At 36.9% G+C, this 15,630-nt stretch overlaps 2 protein-coding genes and 1 long non-coding RNA gene across 6 annotated transcripts; all 3 read right to left on the bottom strand.

The window, feature by feature from the left end:
* Positions 1-1,900: 1,900 nt before the first annotated feature.
* On the bottom strand, positions 1,901-13,215 carry LOC131307422 (probable LRR receptor-like serine/threonine-protein kinase At3g47570). Of its 4 annotated transcripts, none has more exons than XR_009194127.1 (2): positions 3,592-3,657; positions 1,901-2,755 (listed from the first exon to the last, which is right to left on the bottom strand). XR_009194127.1 is itself a non-coding variant. In XM_058333915.1 (2 exons), the coding sequence occupies exons 1-2, from the start codon at positions 12,004-12,006 to the stop codon at positions 2,415-2,417; spliced, it is 1,161 nt and encodes a 386-aa protein (XP_058189898.1). In that variant the 5' UTR covers positions 12,007-13,209; the 3' UTR covers positions 1,901-2,414. The 4 variants fall into 4 exon arrangements, 3 of the variants coding, with proteins under 3 accessions (XP_058189898.1, XP_058189901.1, XP_058189900.1); XM_058333915.1 differs by lacking the exon at positions 3,592-3,657 and adding an exon at positions 11,187-13,209; XM_058333918.1 differs by lacking the exons at positions 1,901-2,755; positions 3,592-3,657 and adding exons at positions 9,729-9,832; positions 11,187-13,215.
* Positions 7,244-8,887, bottom strand: LOC131307423 (uncharacterized). The gene is made up of 2 exons (XR_009194128.1): positions 8,650-8,887; positions 7,244-7,444 (listed from the first exon to the last, which is right to left on the bottom strand). It is a non-coding gene; the product is annotated as an uncharacterized LOC131307423 (long non-coding RNA).
* LOC131306986 (putative receptor-like protein kinase At3g47110) lies at positions 12,043-13,841 on the bottom strand. The gene is made up of 2 exons (XM_058333420.1): positions 13,275-13,841; positions 12,043-13,218 (listed from the first exon to the last, which is right to left on the bottom strand). The coding sequence occupies exons 1-2, from the start codon at positions 13,824-13,826 to the stop codon at positions 12,043-12,045; spliced, it is 1,728 nt and encodes a 575-aa protein (XP_058189403.1). The 5' UTR covers positions 13,827-13,841.
* Positions 13,842-15,630: the final 1,789 nt, after the last annotated feature.

Below are 15,630 nucleotides of genomic sequence, written 5' to 3'. Positions count from 1 at the left end.
TATATTATTAAGAAATCTTATTTGTGCTGCCTGTTTTGCACATTTTTAATTTTCTTGTTTTAACAGGATTTAGGATTTCTTCTATGAATTTTATTTCCTTTTCTTTTAAGATTTTTTTAAGTCTTTTATTTTATTTTATTTTATTTTCTTCTTTATAATTTCTGGACTAGTAAGAAATTGTCTTATCTAGATTCCTACCTAAGATAGGATTTCTCTACTAGTATAAATAAGGGTTGTAGCCTATTCAATTATTCAACTTTTACATCAATTATATTCAAAGTTTCTCTCTCTTTTCTTTGTGCGCAAGGTTTGCTCGTACACTCGAGTTGTTTATCTCTTTTAGATTAGTACGCAACTAATCTCTTTGTGAATTCCGCTGCGTCATTTTTAGAAAGTGGACGCATATTAATTTTGGGACATCCCAAAATAAAAATATGAACACTTAAATTGGCACGAAGGGAGTAAATTATTTTCCCACATAAAGCAACCAAAATATCATAAAACTACTATTTATCCATCTAGACATTTGTACTCTTATTTATGCTACGAATGTCAATCTCAATTTCATTAAAGTTTAATGTGTAACTTGAAAAATCTAGAAGTATCCTTAAAACTATAAAGAATCAATCCCGAGGATCGGATACATAAGAAAGTATCATATTGTTTGTACCATAAATGGACCGCTCTTATCAAGGAGATCCGTCACGGAAAAAATATCTCCTGGAAAAGATATCTCCTGAAAATGGAGATATCTCCTGACACGGATATCTCCTACTATGTCAGCACGATACATCCTGAAAATGGATATCTCTTGTTATGTCAGCACGATACCTCCTAAAAACTGATATCTCCTAACTCATGGCGATACGTGATAGCATTTGCAACTCATCTAACTGCTTCAAGTTCATGGGGCTTAAATCAAGGAAGGTGGTTGAGATAATGAGGGATAATGGGCCACTTTCTAGATAATGTTGAGCAATTGGAGGAAGTTACAGAATAAGTGAACATGAGACATGTGTCACGTAGAGAAGCCAGCCAAGATATATTTTGGGGCAATTTTTCTATATGAATTCCTATGTGTAGGAATTAATATATTTTAGCTATAATCATGGGAAAATTAAGTGGTCCCACCTACCACCACATGTTGAAGTGGTCAAAGGAAGTTACAAAAGTGTGGGACATTTGACGGCTCAAATTTTATCTTTAGTAGCAAATAAAGATAGTGGACTTGGTCAAAGGGACATATGGCAGCTTGGGAGAGTTTTTTGAGGAAGTGGGCAGAATATGTGCATCATGGAGTCCAATTTTTTGAGAAAGTGAGCAGAAGATGTGCATCATGGGGTCCAATTTTTTCTCAGCCCACTCAAGGAGGATTGTGCCTATAAATACAAGAGTTGGATTATGGGCCACGACCAAAAGCTCACAGCAGTCATACGTATCTTAGAATCTAGTTCAACCCTCTCATGGCTTTTGTGTTTTTTAGTTTAGTATCATCCTATCCTATCTAGGTAGAAGAACTACTCCAAGTAGTTAGTTATTATTTGTTTTTTACTATCTCCTTCCATTCAATGCAAATAGTTTATTTCTCTCGCACTTTGTTAGTTAGTTTCTTGTTAGATTAGAAGTCCTCTTCATTTAGGCAAGAAAAAGAACCAAATGGTCGTTTCTTCTTAGGATATGCACATGTAGCACCTGGAGGAGGTTCAAATTAGGCGCAACATCAGCATCAACACTTGGAGCAGTTTAGCTCCTGGCATGCCCACAATATCTCCTGTACTCGCTAGGAGACATCTCACTCATCGCACGCCAACTATTTGTTAAGGCTCTATTTCTCCTGCTTCTTGGAAAAAAGTGGTGCAACACATATATGTATGCACAATCCGATAGGGATACAACTCCCTTATAGAAGTAATCCTTGAATTTCAACAACAGAATTAATAGGGAAAACAAGATCAAGAACTATAACGACATGCAATTTTAGAATAGTGAGAAATTAAGACTATAAGGTTGTTGTTCCATAGGGCAAAAGTAGACATCCTAAGCATGAAATCTCAATTGGAAACTTCCCACATGAACCGATGAACAACTATTAACACATATTAAACACTTAAGATATATACTTCAAAGAAACCAGGTTCTCAACTGGCTGTTGGAGCAGCATATTGCGGAGGTACCATTATTGGAAGGCATTGGTAGTCCTGGACAGTGGACATAAAGGCACACAGGTGCTTTAGTTGACTTGCTCAAACTCATCTTCGCTACACGAATTGATTGGAACAACAGGGAAAGAGCAAGAGAAATGAAAACGTTGTAATGAGAAAAAAGTAATTGAGATCTATTAGTAGGTGAAAGAGAGTGGGGCACACACCTTTGGTTTTAATGTTGCAAATTCAACTTTCCAATGTTTCTACACTTCATTCACCCAAGTATTTTTTTTTTATCTTACATAGTTTGCTCACAACGGTTCCCATCTCCATGCGATCTCTTGGTGATTCCGATGAACATGCAACTCCAATTGTCAGAATGGAAACCATGCAATCGTTGATCCAACTTCCATTGTTGTGCTCTAGCTGGATGGAGGGATCGACGATATCCATCACTCGTTCTGGCAAAGCATTCTTAACGAAGTTATGAAGATTTAGATGATCTTGAAACAAACTATCAGTTGGTCTTTTGCCAGTAAACATCTCCAGTAGAAGAATGCCAAAGCTATATACATCCCCACTGGTGGAAGCCATGTCACCCACGCCATACTCTGTAGATTGATTCAATTGTTAGTCTATTTTAGTGTGGAAAGTGAATCTGATTGGATGGCACGGTTCTAAACTTCTGATTCTTATATAGAAAATGCATGCAATAATCTGTGAAGCCAGATGGTATTTATGGATATCTGCTACTTAATATGGTGGTTTTTGATTGATGGGGAGAACTTAGGACACTTCGAAGATAGCTACTATCAAATCATTGTGGAAATGTCATATAGGACGATATAATTTTTTAACCATATTTTTTAATAGATTTTACACAGTTATTGATTTTTCTTTTCAATATGCAAAAGATTATTAGGTAAAGCTTCTAACACAAAAAAACAACATATCGAAATAATTAGGCTTGTTTTCAAAATATTTGCTTTTTACAAAAAAAATATAAAAAATATAGCCATAAAGTTCCAATTTGGTAACTTTGCCCTTAATCCTTTGTTTTCTGGGCAAACAAGGGGTATTTTTGGTAACTTTGCCCTTAATTCTGACGTCCCCAAATCCCAGGACTATCTATCGCCCCCCTCCCCCCGGACTATATTTTCCCCTTCAAAAATGACTAATAATCCTATTGGGATTATTAGTCCCGGGATTCAAGATTGCACAAATACGGGACTAAAGTGGATGGGTGGATTAATAGTCTAATCCTAGATCTACTCCCCCTATCAAACCGTGCCTAAAACATTAAGGATATTAGATTATGTATAGAAAGACATGGAGTTTGTATTGGCGAATGCTTTAAATGAAAGGACAAACATATGTAGGGGTCCACTAGTTTACACAAAGCCAAGCTTTATAGCTTAAATTTTATAGTTGATTGAAGATTTTGTACCTGGAGCGATGTAGCCTATTGTTCCCCTTATTGCACTTGAATTGCTTTGATGTTGCGATACATTTGAGTGAGAATCATTTGAGTGAGACACGAATGTTCCTAGGTGCGTTTAACTATTTGAATGGTCTACCGAGCCTTAGGGTAGTAGGCTAGCACACTTGGAAAAATGTTTGTTGACACCTAGAGAAAGTAGGAAGTTGAGATGGTTGATTGTATATTAAAGTTGGATCGGGAATACTCGAATGACGATGATTGATTATATTGATGGAATGAAAATGTGAGTTACAACTATTAATTTCCTCTTGAACTATAAATCGGAAGGTGAAGTCGTCGTTCGTAGCTACTTGCATGAAGCTGTGTTTGTGTGATCAATTAGTAAATACTTGGTAGTAGAGTAAATGGGTTGGTGACGAGATTAACGATGAGAATTGTGGGAAATGTGATGTGAAACGCTTAGCTAAGGATACATATACAACAAGGAATCCTGGAGCCATGTTTGTCTTCATTTGCCAAGTGATATATATACTTATTGGAATTGTTTTAATTGGTGGAATTGTGGAAGGATGAAAAAATGAGCTTCATGCACGACACTTGTATGAATGGTACACTTAAGTATCTGAACAACGCTCAAACAATTGGGGCCCATCGATGGGTGGGTGCCTGGCAGGGGATATCGGGGTCCCATAAATAGCCTGGCAGGAGCTAATGCTCATATTAAACACTCAAGGCCTAACCTTTAAGGTAGGTGCTTGGCAGGGGATATCGGGGTCCCATAAATAGCCCGGGAGGAGCTAATGCTCATATTAAACACTCAAGGACTAACCTTTAACGTAGGTGCTTGGCAGGGGATATCGGGGTCCAATAAATAGCCTGGCAGGAGCTAATGCTCATATTAAACACTCAAGGCCTAACCTTTAAGGTAGGTGCTTGGTAGGGGATATCGGGGGTCCCATAAATAGCCCGGCAAGAGCAAATGCTCAAATTAAACACTCAAGGCCTAACCTTTAAGGTATGTGCTTGGCAGGAGATATCGGGGTCCCATAACACCCGGCAGGAGCACTCGTTCATGACACAGACTAGGCCCACCAACGGGTGTGGTGCTAGGGCAGGGGAAGCGGGTCCCATAACGCCTGGCAGAAGCATTCACTTACGAGAACATAAATGAGAGTTTGAGAATGAAAGACGATTTTGAATGAGGAGCAATTCATGTGAAACACCGATGACCTTATTCGTAACTTATGAGCAAATTCAAAAGAGTTACGGTCATTCTCTACTAGAGTTGTTATATTTTGTTTACCATAAAACATGGAGTTGTGGTGTATGAAAAGGATTTGGGATTTACGGGTGAGTTTCCTTATTGTCGAGGTGCGGTACTATTCGATGTGTCATTGTTATTTCGTACTCTAACTATGCATTGTGTGTGTATTTTTGGTGAGAGGTTGGCTAGTTATTTGAGACAAGAAAAATGATACTTTCCATTAAAGAACTTAGATTAACCTTTAGGTCTTTGAAATGGAAATGAAAAAGTAAGGATTGATTTGGGTAACGCCGTAACGGTAAGCTGAGATTTTAAGAATATTTGTGTGTGTAGGTGAGAGTGTCTGTGTTTGAGAAATGGAGTTAAATATTTTCCAGCATGAATATGGTATTTTGAGTTTCACTTCTGATAAAACCAATATGTTATTGAAAAATGTTTTTCCTTGATATCTGTCTTCACTTATGCATATAATTTAGGCATGGATATCTCTACAAGCTAGTGTAGCTCACCCTACCCTTTCAGGTACTCGTCATGACACTTAGCTTGGATTGCATGGAGTGCACATTGAGATGTCTCATGAGAGCTTCATTGGAATCTTTAAGGAGTGGTTTATCATCAAGTTTACTTCACGTCATGTACTTTACTTGCAATTGAAGGTTATACCCTTGTGATTAGATCATATGTAAAGCAATGTATAAAGTCGTCTCAATGATTATTATGAAACCCATTTAATTGTAAACGTTTGGGAGACTTTATGTAGGAAAAAAAAATTAGAGAGAAGCGACTTGATTTGCTGTTTGGATTTACATGACATTTAATGGTAAATATAATTGAGAGAAAGACTTTTGTTTGTAGAAAATATATTATTATTTTAGTTAAAAAATTGAGGGCGTGACAGATCAACTCCGTCGGCCAATATATATTTCAGTTTCCTTACTCATTTGTTATAATTAAAATGACCCGGTGTAGCATTTGGTTCTGCATGCATCAGGCCATTTTTCAGACACATCTAACCATTCCATTTATAACTCAAGGTGTCCGGATCAACTTACCGACTAATCCCCGGAGACAATCACTCTGTCCGCTTGGAGGGGGAGGATTTGACCGCCATACCAATCCCTAAGTGAGGGTTTTGTTGAATCCCTCTGTCCTGTCTTCTCTTTTATTCTTTTTTTTAATCTTTCTTGAGTTAACTCATTTACTTGTTTTATTCGAGGTGCACATAAGCTAGCCCAAGCATCCTAAGTGACAAGGGAGAAAAAAAAAAAACTAACTTCTCTTTGCTTCAGGAACTGATAGAAATCGAAAGAGGGAAAACAATAGTAAATTTTTACATTTTGAGCAAATTACTGAAACTGATGTCTATGCAGAGATCAAAGAGGGTAAAGATGGTACTCGTCTTTGCCTTTAAATTCGCTAAGAAACAAAACCAATCTCCATTCAGTCTCACGGGCGATTCCATAGAGCAAGCGACTCCAATTTCAAGTAGTGGTAGAAATTTTATACACAACACGGTCAACATGAACTTCGCAAGTTGGAATTGGTTTTTTCCCACATGAACACAAATATAACACGACACAGCGACATAAAACTTTTCCCTATGAAGTGACCATATTTCGGGAGAGGTCATTGGAGGATAAGATCTTTGTTTGTAAAAACTTTTCCCTATGAAGTAGTAAGGTGTTCTCCAAGGGCATGACTCGTATCACTTCTAACTTTGAATCTACATCAGACAATTTTATTTTACAAATATTTTTAAACAAATGATTTCCCACACCCATACGTTATAGGTTGACAACCATTTTTTGTCTTTGCTGTATGGTTTACCCATGTGGGCTAACTTTTCATCGACTTTTGGTATTGCATTTTTGTTGTTTTCTCTTAATTTTTATTTGATTTGAGATTAAATTTTATGTTACATCGTTCGGCTCAACAAAGGGCAATCAAAATAGTACTCCCTCCGTCCCATAATGTTTGACATTTTCAAGAATGCGTGCCATTTTTAAATTGCATATATCTTTCAATCCATAATGTTTTAGGCAATTTTTTGAACTTTGTATAATAGAACAAATTAAACTCTATCAAACAAGATCCATAGTGCTTATAAAAAAATATTATGGATTAAAAGATATTATTGTTAATTTTTTCATAAGGCTGGAATAGTGAAAGTGTCAAACATTTTGGGACGGAAGGAGTATAAAAAAGGCCCAAAGTTGGAAAAAAAAAAAAAAGGTTTACTAAGAATGACCACAAAGACATTATTTTGATTCCCCTCATCGAGCCAAATGAAGTGAAGTAGAAATAATAAAGTGAAAATAACACCAACAAAAAAAACGTGCAAAAAAAGTCCTAAAAAGTAGCCCAAATCACACCATATTGGGACTCCAACCAGAATGATTCACTGCTTCTTATTAGCAGTAATAAATTTCATTCCTTTCCTCCACATTTCCATTTCTAATCCATCAATATAACACCGTGCCTATGACAGAACATCAATTCTTGTCACGCCCCGATCTTGCAAGACCCGAGCACGAGAGCTCAAAAAAAAAAAAAAACAAATCAAACGCTATCATGTCTTCGGATCCACCGCCTTACCTGAAAAAGGTTGGATTATACAACGTGAGTCGACACGCAATAAGAAACGTGCTAAAGGCGAAGATAAGAGAACGCAAGCAAAATGCACAATACACAAAATAATTTGTTCTTGTCTACTTCTTTTCGAATACATCAATTTGAGAGTATACACAATATCCTAAGAAAATGCGCATTTTAATGATCCCAAAAGAAAAACATGGAATGAAATACTAACATTTGCTTCTCAACTATCAAACCGAAGTAAATAAATAAATAAAACAATCCGATACGGTACGATACGGGGAAAATCCAATTCCCAAATACCAAGTTATAATCAAATCACGTAAACTCATCTCATCTTATATAATAATCAAACCACGTAAACTCATCTCGTCTCATATATCCAAAATCCTTCAAACACAAAACACGTTAAATTATTTAGTCAAGTAGGAGAAAATAACAGCACATAAGACCGACGGTCCAAATTAACAAGTTGTGTACCAATCCTAGGCGACTGATCAGGTCCCTAATCATCCAAATTTATGGGCTACTAACCCAAAGGCCTATGGAACACCTTATCCCGCGCGGGTTTACGGACTATACACCGACGGATAACTCATTATCCATATGCTTCCGGCTACACAACAAGTACAAAATGGTCAAGTCAACCTCCAATACATGGCTCACTAGCCCAAACAACAAGTACCAATTCCAAATCATCCAAACTACGAGAAAGATCATACAATCTAGTCATAGTCTCAACAAAGTCATAATCTAGAATCCCGATTTACGGTAGTAAAATTATCATCAAATCAATATATAAGTAGAGTCATTATCAAGTGTGGTGTCTAATTACAAGAATTGGTTTAACATTTCTCTCTGTCATTTTATCAAACACCTTATAGGAATGTATCAAATCATCACATATTAAATCATCCTTTACTCAAACCACGCGATCCTTAAACCAGTCCAACATACTAAAATTTACATAATCTAGTAAATAATCATCAAGGTCATTAATCAATCGTGAAAATTCAAAACTCATGAATAACACACGCTACACATAGTCCACATATACTTTGAACAAAGCATACTACGCATAAAACACCTCTACCTGGAACATATTGGAGTTAACTTAAAATTGAAAAGAAAAACAGTATAATCACAGATTTTTAGGTGTATCTCACTATACTTTCCCATATCTAAGCATTTAGCAAGAATCCTACCTCAAAAATGAAAACCTCCGAATTTGCTAAGAACTCCAAAGTTAGCCGATCAAGATTTTGTTCGGATAGATGCGTAGCCCTCTGTCCGTAGATCACGTTTTCTTCTTGCCTTGTTGCGACATTTTCGAGTCTTGACCTTCGATTTTGCATTTGAACGATGAGGGTTTGTTGAATGTTTAAGAGAGAGAGAGGAGATGACCCAGGAAGAAGAAAAGAAAAAAAAAGAAAAGATCGGCTCTCTCTCTCCTGGACCCATTAAGTATATAAGTAAGCATATTACTCTAACCCCCCTTTACTTACTAGCATTCTCTCTTAAGACCTACTTAACCACAATTCTAATTATAATTTTATGTGCTATAAAAATAAATCTTAACCAATTTTGAAAGCTATCCGACATAGGTCCCCCAATACTCTCGCCCTATGGCCCATGGACTCGGGCCCGCATAACCAACATACGTATATATAAAGAAATCCATTACTCTAAAATTATCTAATTATAATTCCACGTACCAACATCAATAAAATAAATAAATTTAAAATTACACACGGGTCTCTACAATTCTGCTGCCTAAGCTTGTGCCAATAATTCCCTTCATTAACTAGAAAGGTAAAAAAAAAATTAACAGATTGTCCTTAAAAATTGACAATTGTTTTCCCACAAAAAGTAACCAAAATATCCTAAAACTACTCGTTTATTCATCCAGACATTTGTACTCTTATTTATGCTACAAATGTCGATCTCAATATCATAAAAAGTTTTAATGTGTAACTTGAAAAATCTAGAAGTATCCCGAAAACTATAAAGAATCGATCCCGAGTATCGGATACGCAGGGAAGTATCATATACATATGCACAATGCGATAGGGATGCAACTCCCTTATAGAAGTAATCCTTGAATTTCAACAACAGAATTATAGAATTAACAGGGAAAACGAGATCAAGAACTATACTGACATGCAATTTCAGGATAGAGAGGAATTAAAACCATAAGGCTAGCTGTTGTTCCATAAGGCAAATGTAGAAATCCTAAGCACGCAATCTCTGTTGGAAACTTCCCACATGAAGTGATGAACAACTAATACACATATTAAGCATTAACGAAACTTCAAAAAAACCAGGTTCTCAATTGGCTGTTGGAGCAGCATATTGTAGAGGCACCATTATTGGAGGGCATTGGTAGTCCTGGACAGTGGACACAAAGGCACACAAGTGCTTTAGTTGACTTGCTCAAACTCATCTTTGCTACACGAACTGATTCGAACAACAGGGAAAGAGCAAGTGAAACGAAAACGTTGTAATAAGAAAAAAAGTAATTGAGATCTATTAGTAGGTGAAAGAGAGTGGGGCATGCACCTTTGGTTTTGTTGTTGCAAATTCAAATTTCCAATGTTTCTACCCTTCGTTCACCAAGTATTTTTTTTTATCTTACACAGTTTGCTCACGACGGTTCCCATGTCCATGCGATCTCTTGGTGATTCCGATGAACATGCAACTCCAATTGTCAAAATGGAAACCATGCAATCATTGATCCAACTTCCATTGTTGTGCTCCAGTTGGATGGAGGGATTGACGATATCCATCACTCGTTCTGGCAAAGCATTCTTAACGAAGTTATGAAGATTAAGATGATCTTGAAACAAACTATCAGTTGGTCTTTTGCCAGTAAACATCTCCAGTAGAAGAATGCCAAAGCTATATACATCCCCATTAGTGGAAGCCATGTCACCCATGCCATACTCTGCAGATTGATTCAGTTGTTAGTCTATTTTAGTGTGGAAAGTGAATATGATTGGATGCATGGTTCTAAACTCCTGATTCTTATATAAAATGCATGCATTAATCTGTGAAGCCAGATGGTATTTATAAATATCTGCTAATATTGTGATTATTAATTGTTAGGGAGAACTTAGGACACTTCGAAGATAGCTACTATCAAATCACTATGGAAATGTCATATAGGACGATCTAAATTTTTAGTCATATTTTTTAATAGATTTTGCATAGTTATGGATTTTTGTTTTCAATATGCAAAAGATTATTAGGTAAAGCTTCTAACACAAAAAAATAACATATCGAAATAATTATGCTTGTTTTCAAAATGTTTGCTTTTCACAAGGGGAAAAAAAAAAAAACAGAGCCATAAAGTTTCAATTTGTAACTTTGCCCTTAATCCTTCGTTTTTTAGGCAAACAAGGGGGTATTTTGGTAACTTGGCCCTTAATCCCGACCTCCCCCCGGACTATATTTTCCCCTTCAAAAATGACCAATAATCCTATTGGGATTATTAGTCCCGGGATTCAAGATTGCACAAATACGGGACTAAAGTGGATGGGTGGATTAATAGTCTAATCCTAGATCTACTCCCCCTATCAAACCGGGCCTAAAACATTAAGGATATTAGATTATATAAAGAAAGGCATGGAGTTTGTATTGGCGAATGCTTTAAATGAAAGGACAAACATATGTAAGGGTCCACTAGTTTACACAAAGCCAAGCTTTATAGCTTAAATTTTATAGTTGATTGAAGATTTTGTACCTGGAGCGATGTAGCCTATTGTTCCCCTTATTGCACTTGAATTGCTTTGATGTTGCGATACATTTGTTGAGGCTGCAGAAATAATTTTTGCTAACCCGAAATCTCCGACGTGGGCAACCATTGTATCATCCAAAAGGACATTCCTTGGCTTCAGATCACCATGAATGATTGTTGACTCACAACCACAATGAAGATACTCAAGTGCAGAAGCAACATCAATAGAAACGTCTAGCATCTGGATGGCTTTCAGGTACTCATGCTCCCCAACTCCATTTTGATGCAGCCATCCATCTAGTGTTCCATTTGCCATGAATTCATATACTATAGCTTTGAATTCATTACCATGGAAGTCTATGCTAGAACATACACTTAATACCTTCAAAAGATTGCGATGCCTTATGGTTTGAAGTGCTTTGCATTCTAACATGAAGCTCTTTAAAGCTCCCATAAGCTGAAGATTGAGTACTTTCACTGCCACAACAATCTGGTCTTGATCAAGGATCCCTTTATAAACAGAAGCATAATTCCCAACCCCTACTAGATTAGCCTCTGAAAATCCGTTGGTGGCTTTGAGAAGATTTGCATATGAAACTCTCAGAATTTGGTGTTCGAAAGATGGCTTAGAAGAGTCCTCCTTCCTTGAAACACGTTGTCGGCGACGAAACATAAACAAGCTAACTGCCAAAGTTGAAGATATCACAAGAGCAACCACCACATATAGTATTATCTTCGTCTTGTAAGATAGTTTGTTTGTCTTGGACATTGAGGATGGACATGGAGGAAGATTTAAGTCAGCAACACCTCCACATAGATTATCCATTCCAACAATTGAAATCGAACTGGCATTTCGAAAAACTCATTGTGTTGGAACTTCTCCATACAGCATATTGAAAGACAGATTCAGTTTTTCTAATGCAAGCTCACCAATATAACTAGGGATCAACCCCGTTAAATTGTTGCGTGAAAGGTCCAACTTTCGTAAACCCGTAAGCTTGCTCAAACTTTGAGGTATCTCACCTTCAAATGAATTGCCTTCCAAATGAAGAACTTCCAAGCTCAAACATCCACTCAACGAATTTGGAATAGACCTTGATAACCTATTATTGGACACATCAAACTCTACGAGGTTTTTCAAAGACCCGACTTCTGATGGAAGAGAACCAGTCAACGAATTGTAGCTTAAATTGAAAGAAATCGAAATCGATGAAAGATTCATGATTTCGAGAGGTATCAAACCATATAGATTATTATGAGAAAGATCTAATGCTAACAACTGTTGACAGTTGCCCAGACTCAAAGGTATGCTTCCACGGATGTTATTTTGCCCCAAGTAGAGACGATTCAGTGCACTTAAATTACCAAGTGAAGAAGGCAGTTTTGTGAATTTGTTCATTTGTAAATCTAGACAATTCAACTTATGAAATCTACCAATGGTGTCGGGAACATGGCCGGAAAAATAATTGTATCCTAAAACAAAGAAAGTGAGATTGAGGAGGTTCCCGATACCCGAAGGAATACTTCCATGTAGTTGATTCCACCCTAGAATCAAGATGCTAAGATCGATAGAGAGATTGGCTACGGAGTTGGGCAATGAACCTTTGAGAAGATTCTCGCCAACAAGAAGAAATTTCAATTTGGTGCAATTTGTTAGAGATGAGATGAAAGAAATGTCATCCTCCAACTGATTGCCCTCGAAGTTCATCGCTTTAAGACGTAAAAGTTTTCCAAGATCTTTTGGCATCTGCCCGATGAAGTTATTCAAACTAGAGTATATATATTCAAGACTGGAAGCATTAGACAACGAAGTAGGAATCATCCCTGTGAACGAATTATTAGTGAAGCTGAGAAACCGAAGATTAGGAAATTTTGACCCTATATCTGGAGGAATCTTTCCTTCAAGACGGTTATCTCCTACTGAGAATGCAGTGAGAGTGGAGATGTTGTATATGCTAGAAGGAATATTTCCAGACAGGTTGTTAAACTCGACGCCGAGAAATTTCAATAGCCGAAGCTTAGCAATGCCCTCAGGAATCTCTCCTTGCAAATTGCATTCATCAAAGAAAAGCCCGTAAAGTAATGATAGGTTACCGAAATTTTATTTTTATCGAGGGTTAAACCTCGAAGCTTTGACAAAGACCCTAGCTCAGATGGGATGTTTCCACTCAGGTGGTTGTTATACAAGAGCAAGTACTCAAGATGTGTGCAGCTTGACAGGTTCTTGGGTAGTCCACCGCCAAACGAGTTGTTGCTGAGCTGTATAACTTGAAGGCTAAATAAACGACCGATCTCTTCAGGGATCGGGCCGTGGAAGTTGTTGTTTGAAAGATTGATTCTCCTCAGGAAGCTCAGGTTTCCTATGTGAGGGGAGAGTGATCCGACTAGGCCTTTGGATGTTAAGTTCAACTTCACGACTCTATTGGGATGCCGGCGGCTGCACGAAATGCCGTGCCAGTCGCAGTAGTGGACAGAATCATTCCAAGAACTGAGGGCACCAAAAGAGGCTTGATCATCTATGGCAGCCTTGAAGGCTAACAGAGCAAGTCGATCAGTTTCATTTGTTCTCATGGCAAGAGTGGAGGGTGCGTTGCACCACCACACAATTAGGGCAGTGTAGAGCACAAGAAGGAACCACTTTGCCATGATTCTGATTTTGATTTTCTGTTAGGGGAATCAATCAGACATATTTCAAGGTGGTGTTTTATAGTATGAAAATGTCTCTTTAATGTTTACAAGGCGGCAAGTGGGAATCAGAAATTTTTGTATGGACCATGTACGTACGTAGTCTAGAGTCAAGTCAATCAGACATATACATAACAAATAAAGTTAATTAGCAATTAACTCAGTCCTTTGAAATTGTTTCTTCTACAAAGCACTGAAAATTGATCGTTTTAAAATCGTGCTTCGGTCAATATAAGTTTTAGGAGCAAAGGGAAAAATAGGGGTGTCGAACCTGAGAGACTTTGAACAAATTACAATTTTGGAAAATTGATTTCTAAACTAATTATTTGGTGTTTTGAGGTGTGGACTAGATTAAAGAAAATTAAAGATTTTCAGATTTGTTCAATAAATAAATGGAAGCTTAGGGTGTTGGGGTCCACCGCTAGTCTTGTTATGAGGAATTTTATAATCTTTGTATCAATCTCATGATTTAATATCTTCATGTGACCATGACATATTATTCAGCGGCAGAGGCTAAGGATATTGGGAAAACAAAATGGAAACAGAAGTCGATTGAAGATATGTTGGACATTCCGAAATCAAAGAAAAGAGGTGGAAGGAAGAAGCAAAAATGTGTTATGTTGAGGTTGGCAGCAGCAACAGCCATATTTTCATTTGAAGAATATAATAGTAATAGGAATAGAATCATTCTCGATGAGGCTCGAGCAGTTTGGGACTTCGAGAAGACTCTAAGTATGGGCTATGATGGTTAGGAGGAGCTAGGATGTGATCAGGAGGATTGTTCGAATTGAGGAAATTGATGAGGAGCGTTAAAGAGCCATGTTGACTTCGGATTAATGTTTGCGGGTTTGCGAAGTTAAAAATTTGTGTTTTGTTTTTTTATTAATCATCCGTCTTGATGAGGCGAGCCTAAAAAGCTAAATAGCTAGCCTCCACAGTTAGACAAATAAAATATACAAGAGGGGTTAACCTCCTGAGTTAGAAGTCAGATGTAAGAACAGATAAAAGAAAAAAAAAATTTTAAAAAAGAAAGAAAGAAAAGGGAGTGGCCTCCAAAAATAAAGTTAATTAGCAGTTCGATATCAAGAAATTAGGAAGGAGGGGTTAACCTCCAAAGTTAGGAATTAGTAGTCACAAAAGAAAATAGTTAATAACTCATCAGTCCTTCGAAATTATGTCCTCTACAAAGCTATGTTAAACGGTTACAATGAGCAGTTTTGTTTTCAAACAATTTTAGTTTTCGTGATGTTTTCTTTTCTTCTACATTACATATATACATGTACTGTATGATAAATTAGGCAATTGGCAAACTACCTGCAAAAGTAGTGAAATCAAATATAAGATAAATTAAAAAAAAAAATTCTAACCTTCAAATTCAAATCAACATCACTTTTCTACTACTAGTAGTTATGTGGATGTCCCCGCAACAGCACTGAAAATTGCTCGTTATAAAATCGTGCTTCGGTCAATAAAAATTTTAGGAGCAAAGGGAAAAATGGGGGTGTCGAACCTCAGAGATCGGAACAAATTACATTTACACGGAAAATTGATTTCTAAACTAACTGAAGGAAGGTAAATTATTTGGTGTTTTGAGGTGTGGACTAGTTTAAAGAAAATTAAAGAATTTCAGATTTCTTCAATAAATAAATGGAAGCTTAGGGTGTTGGGTCCACCGCTAGTCTCGTTACAATGAATTTTACAATCTTTGTATCAATCTCATAATTTTATATATTCATGTGACCATGCTTGGGCATTCCGAAATCAA

Source organism: Rhododendron vialii, chromosome 11a, assembly GCF_030253575.1.
Source record: "Rhododendron vialii isolate Sample 1 chromosome 11a, ASM3025357v1".
Lineage (NCBI taxonomy): Eukaryota > Viridiplantae > Streptophyta > Magnoliopsida > Ericales > Ericaceae > Rhododendron > Rhododendron vialii.
The sequence above is the reverse complement of the archived record's forward strand: the minus strand, read 5'-3'. Positions and strand labels throughout refer to the sequence as shown.

Coding starts and splice junctions, on each gene's coding strand:
- LOC131307422 (XM_058333915.1), bottom strand. CDS start 12,006: ATGGATAATCTATGTGGAGGTGTTGCTGACTTAAATCTTCCTCCATGT. Junction 2,756..11,186: donor AATAGGCTACATCGCTCCAG/GTACAAAATCTT, acceptor ATCAATCTACAG/AGTATGGCGTGGGTGACATG.
- LOC131306986 (XM_058333420.1), bottom strand. CDS start 13,826: ATGGCAAAGTGGTTCCTTCTTGTGCTCTACACTGCCCTAATTGTGTGG. Junction 13,219..13,274: donor TCGATAAAAATAAAATTTCG/GTAACCTATCAT, acceptor TTGCAAGGAGAG/ATTCCTGAGGGCATTGCTAA.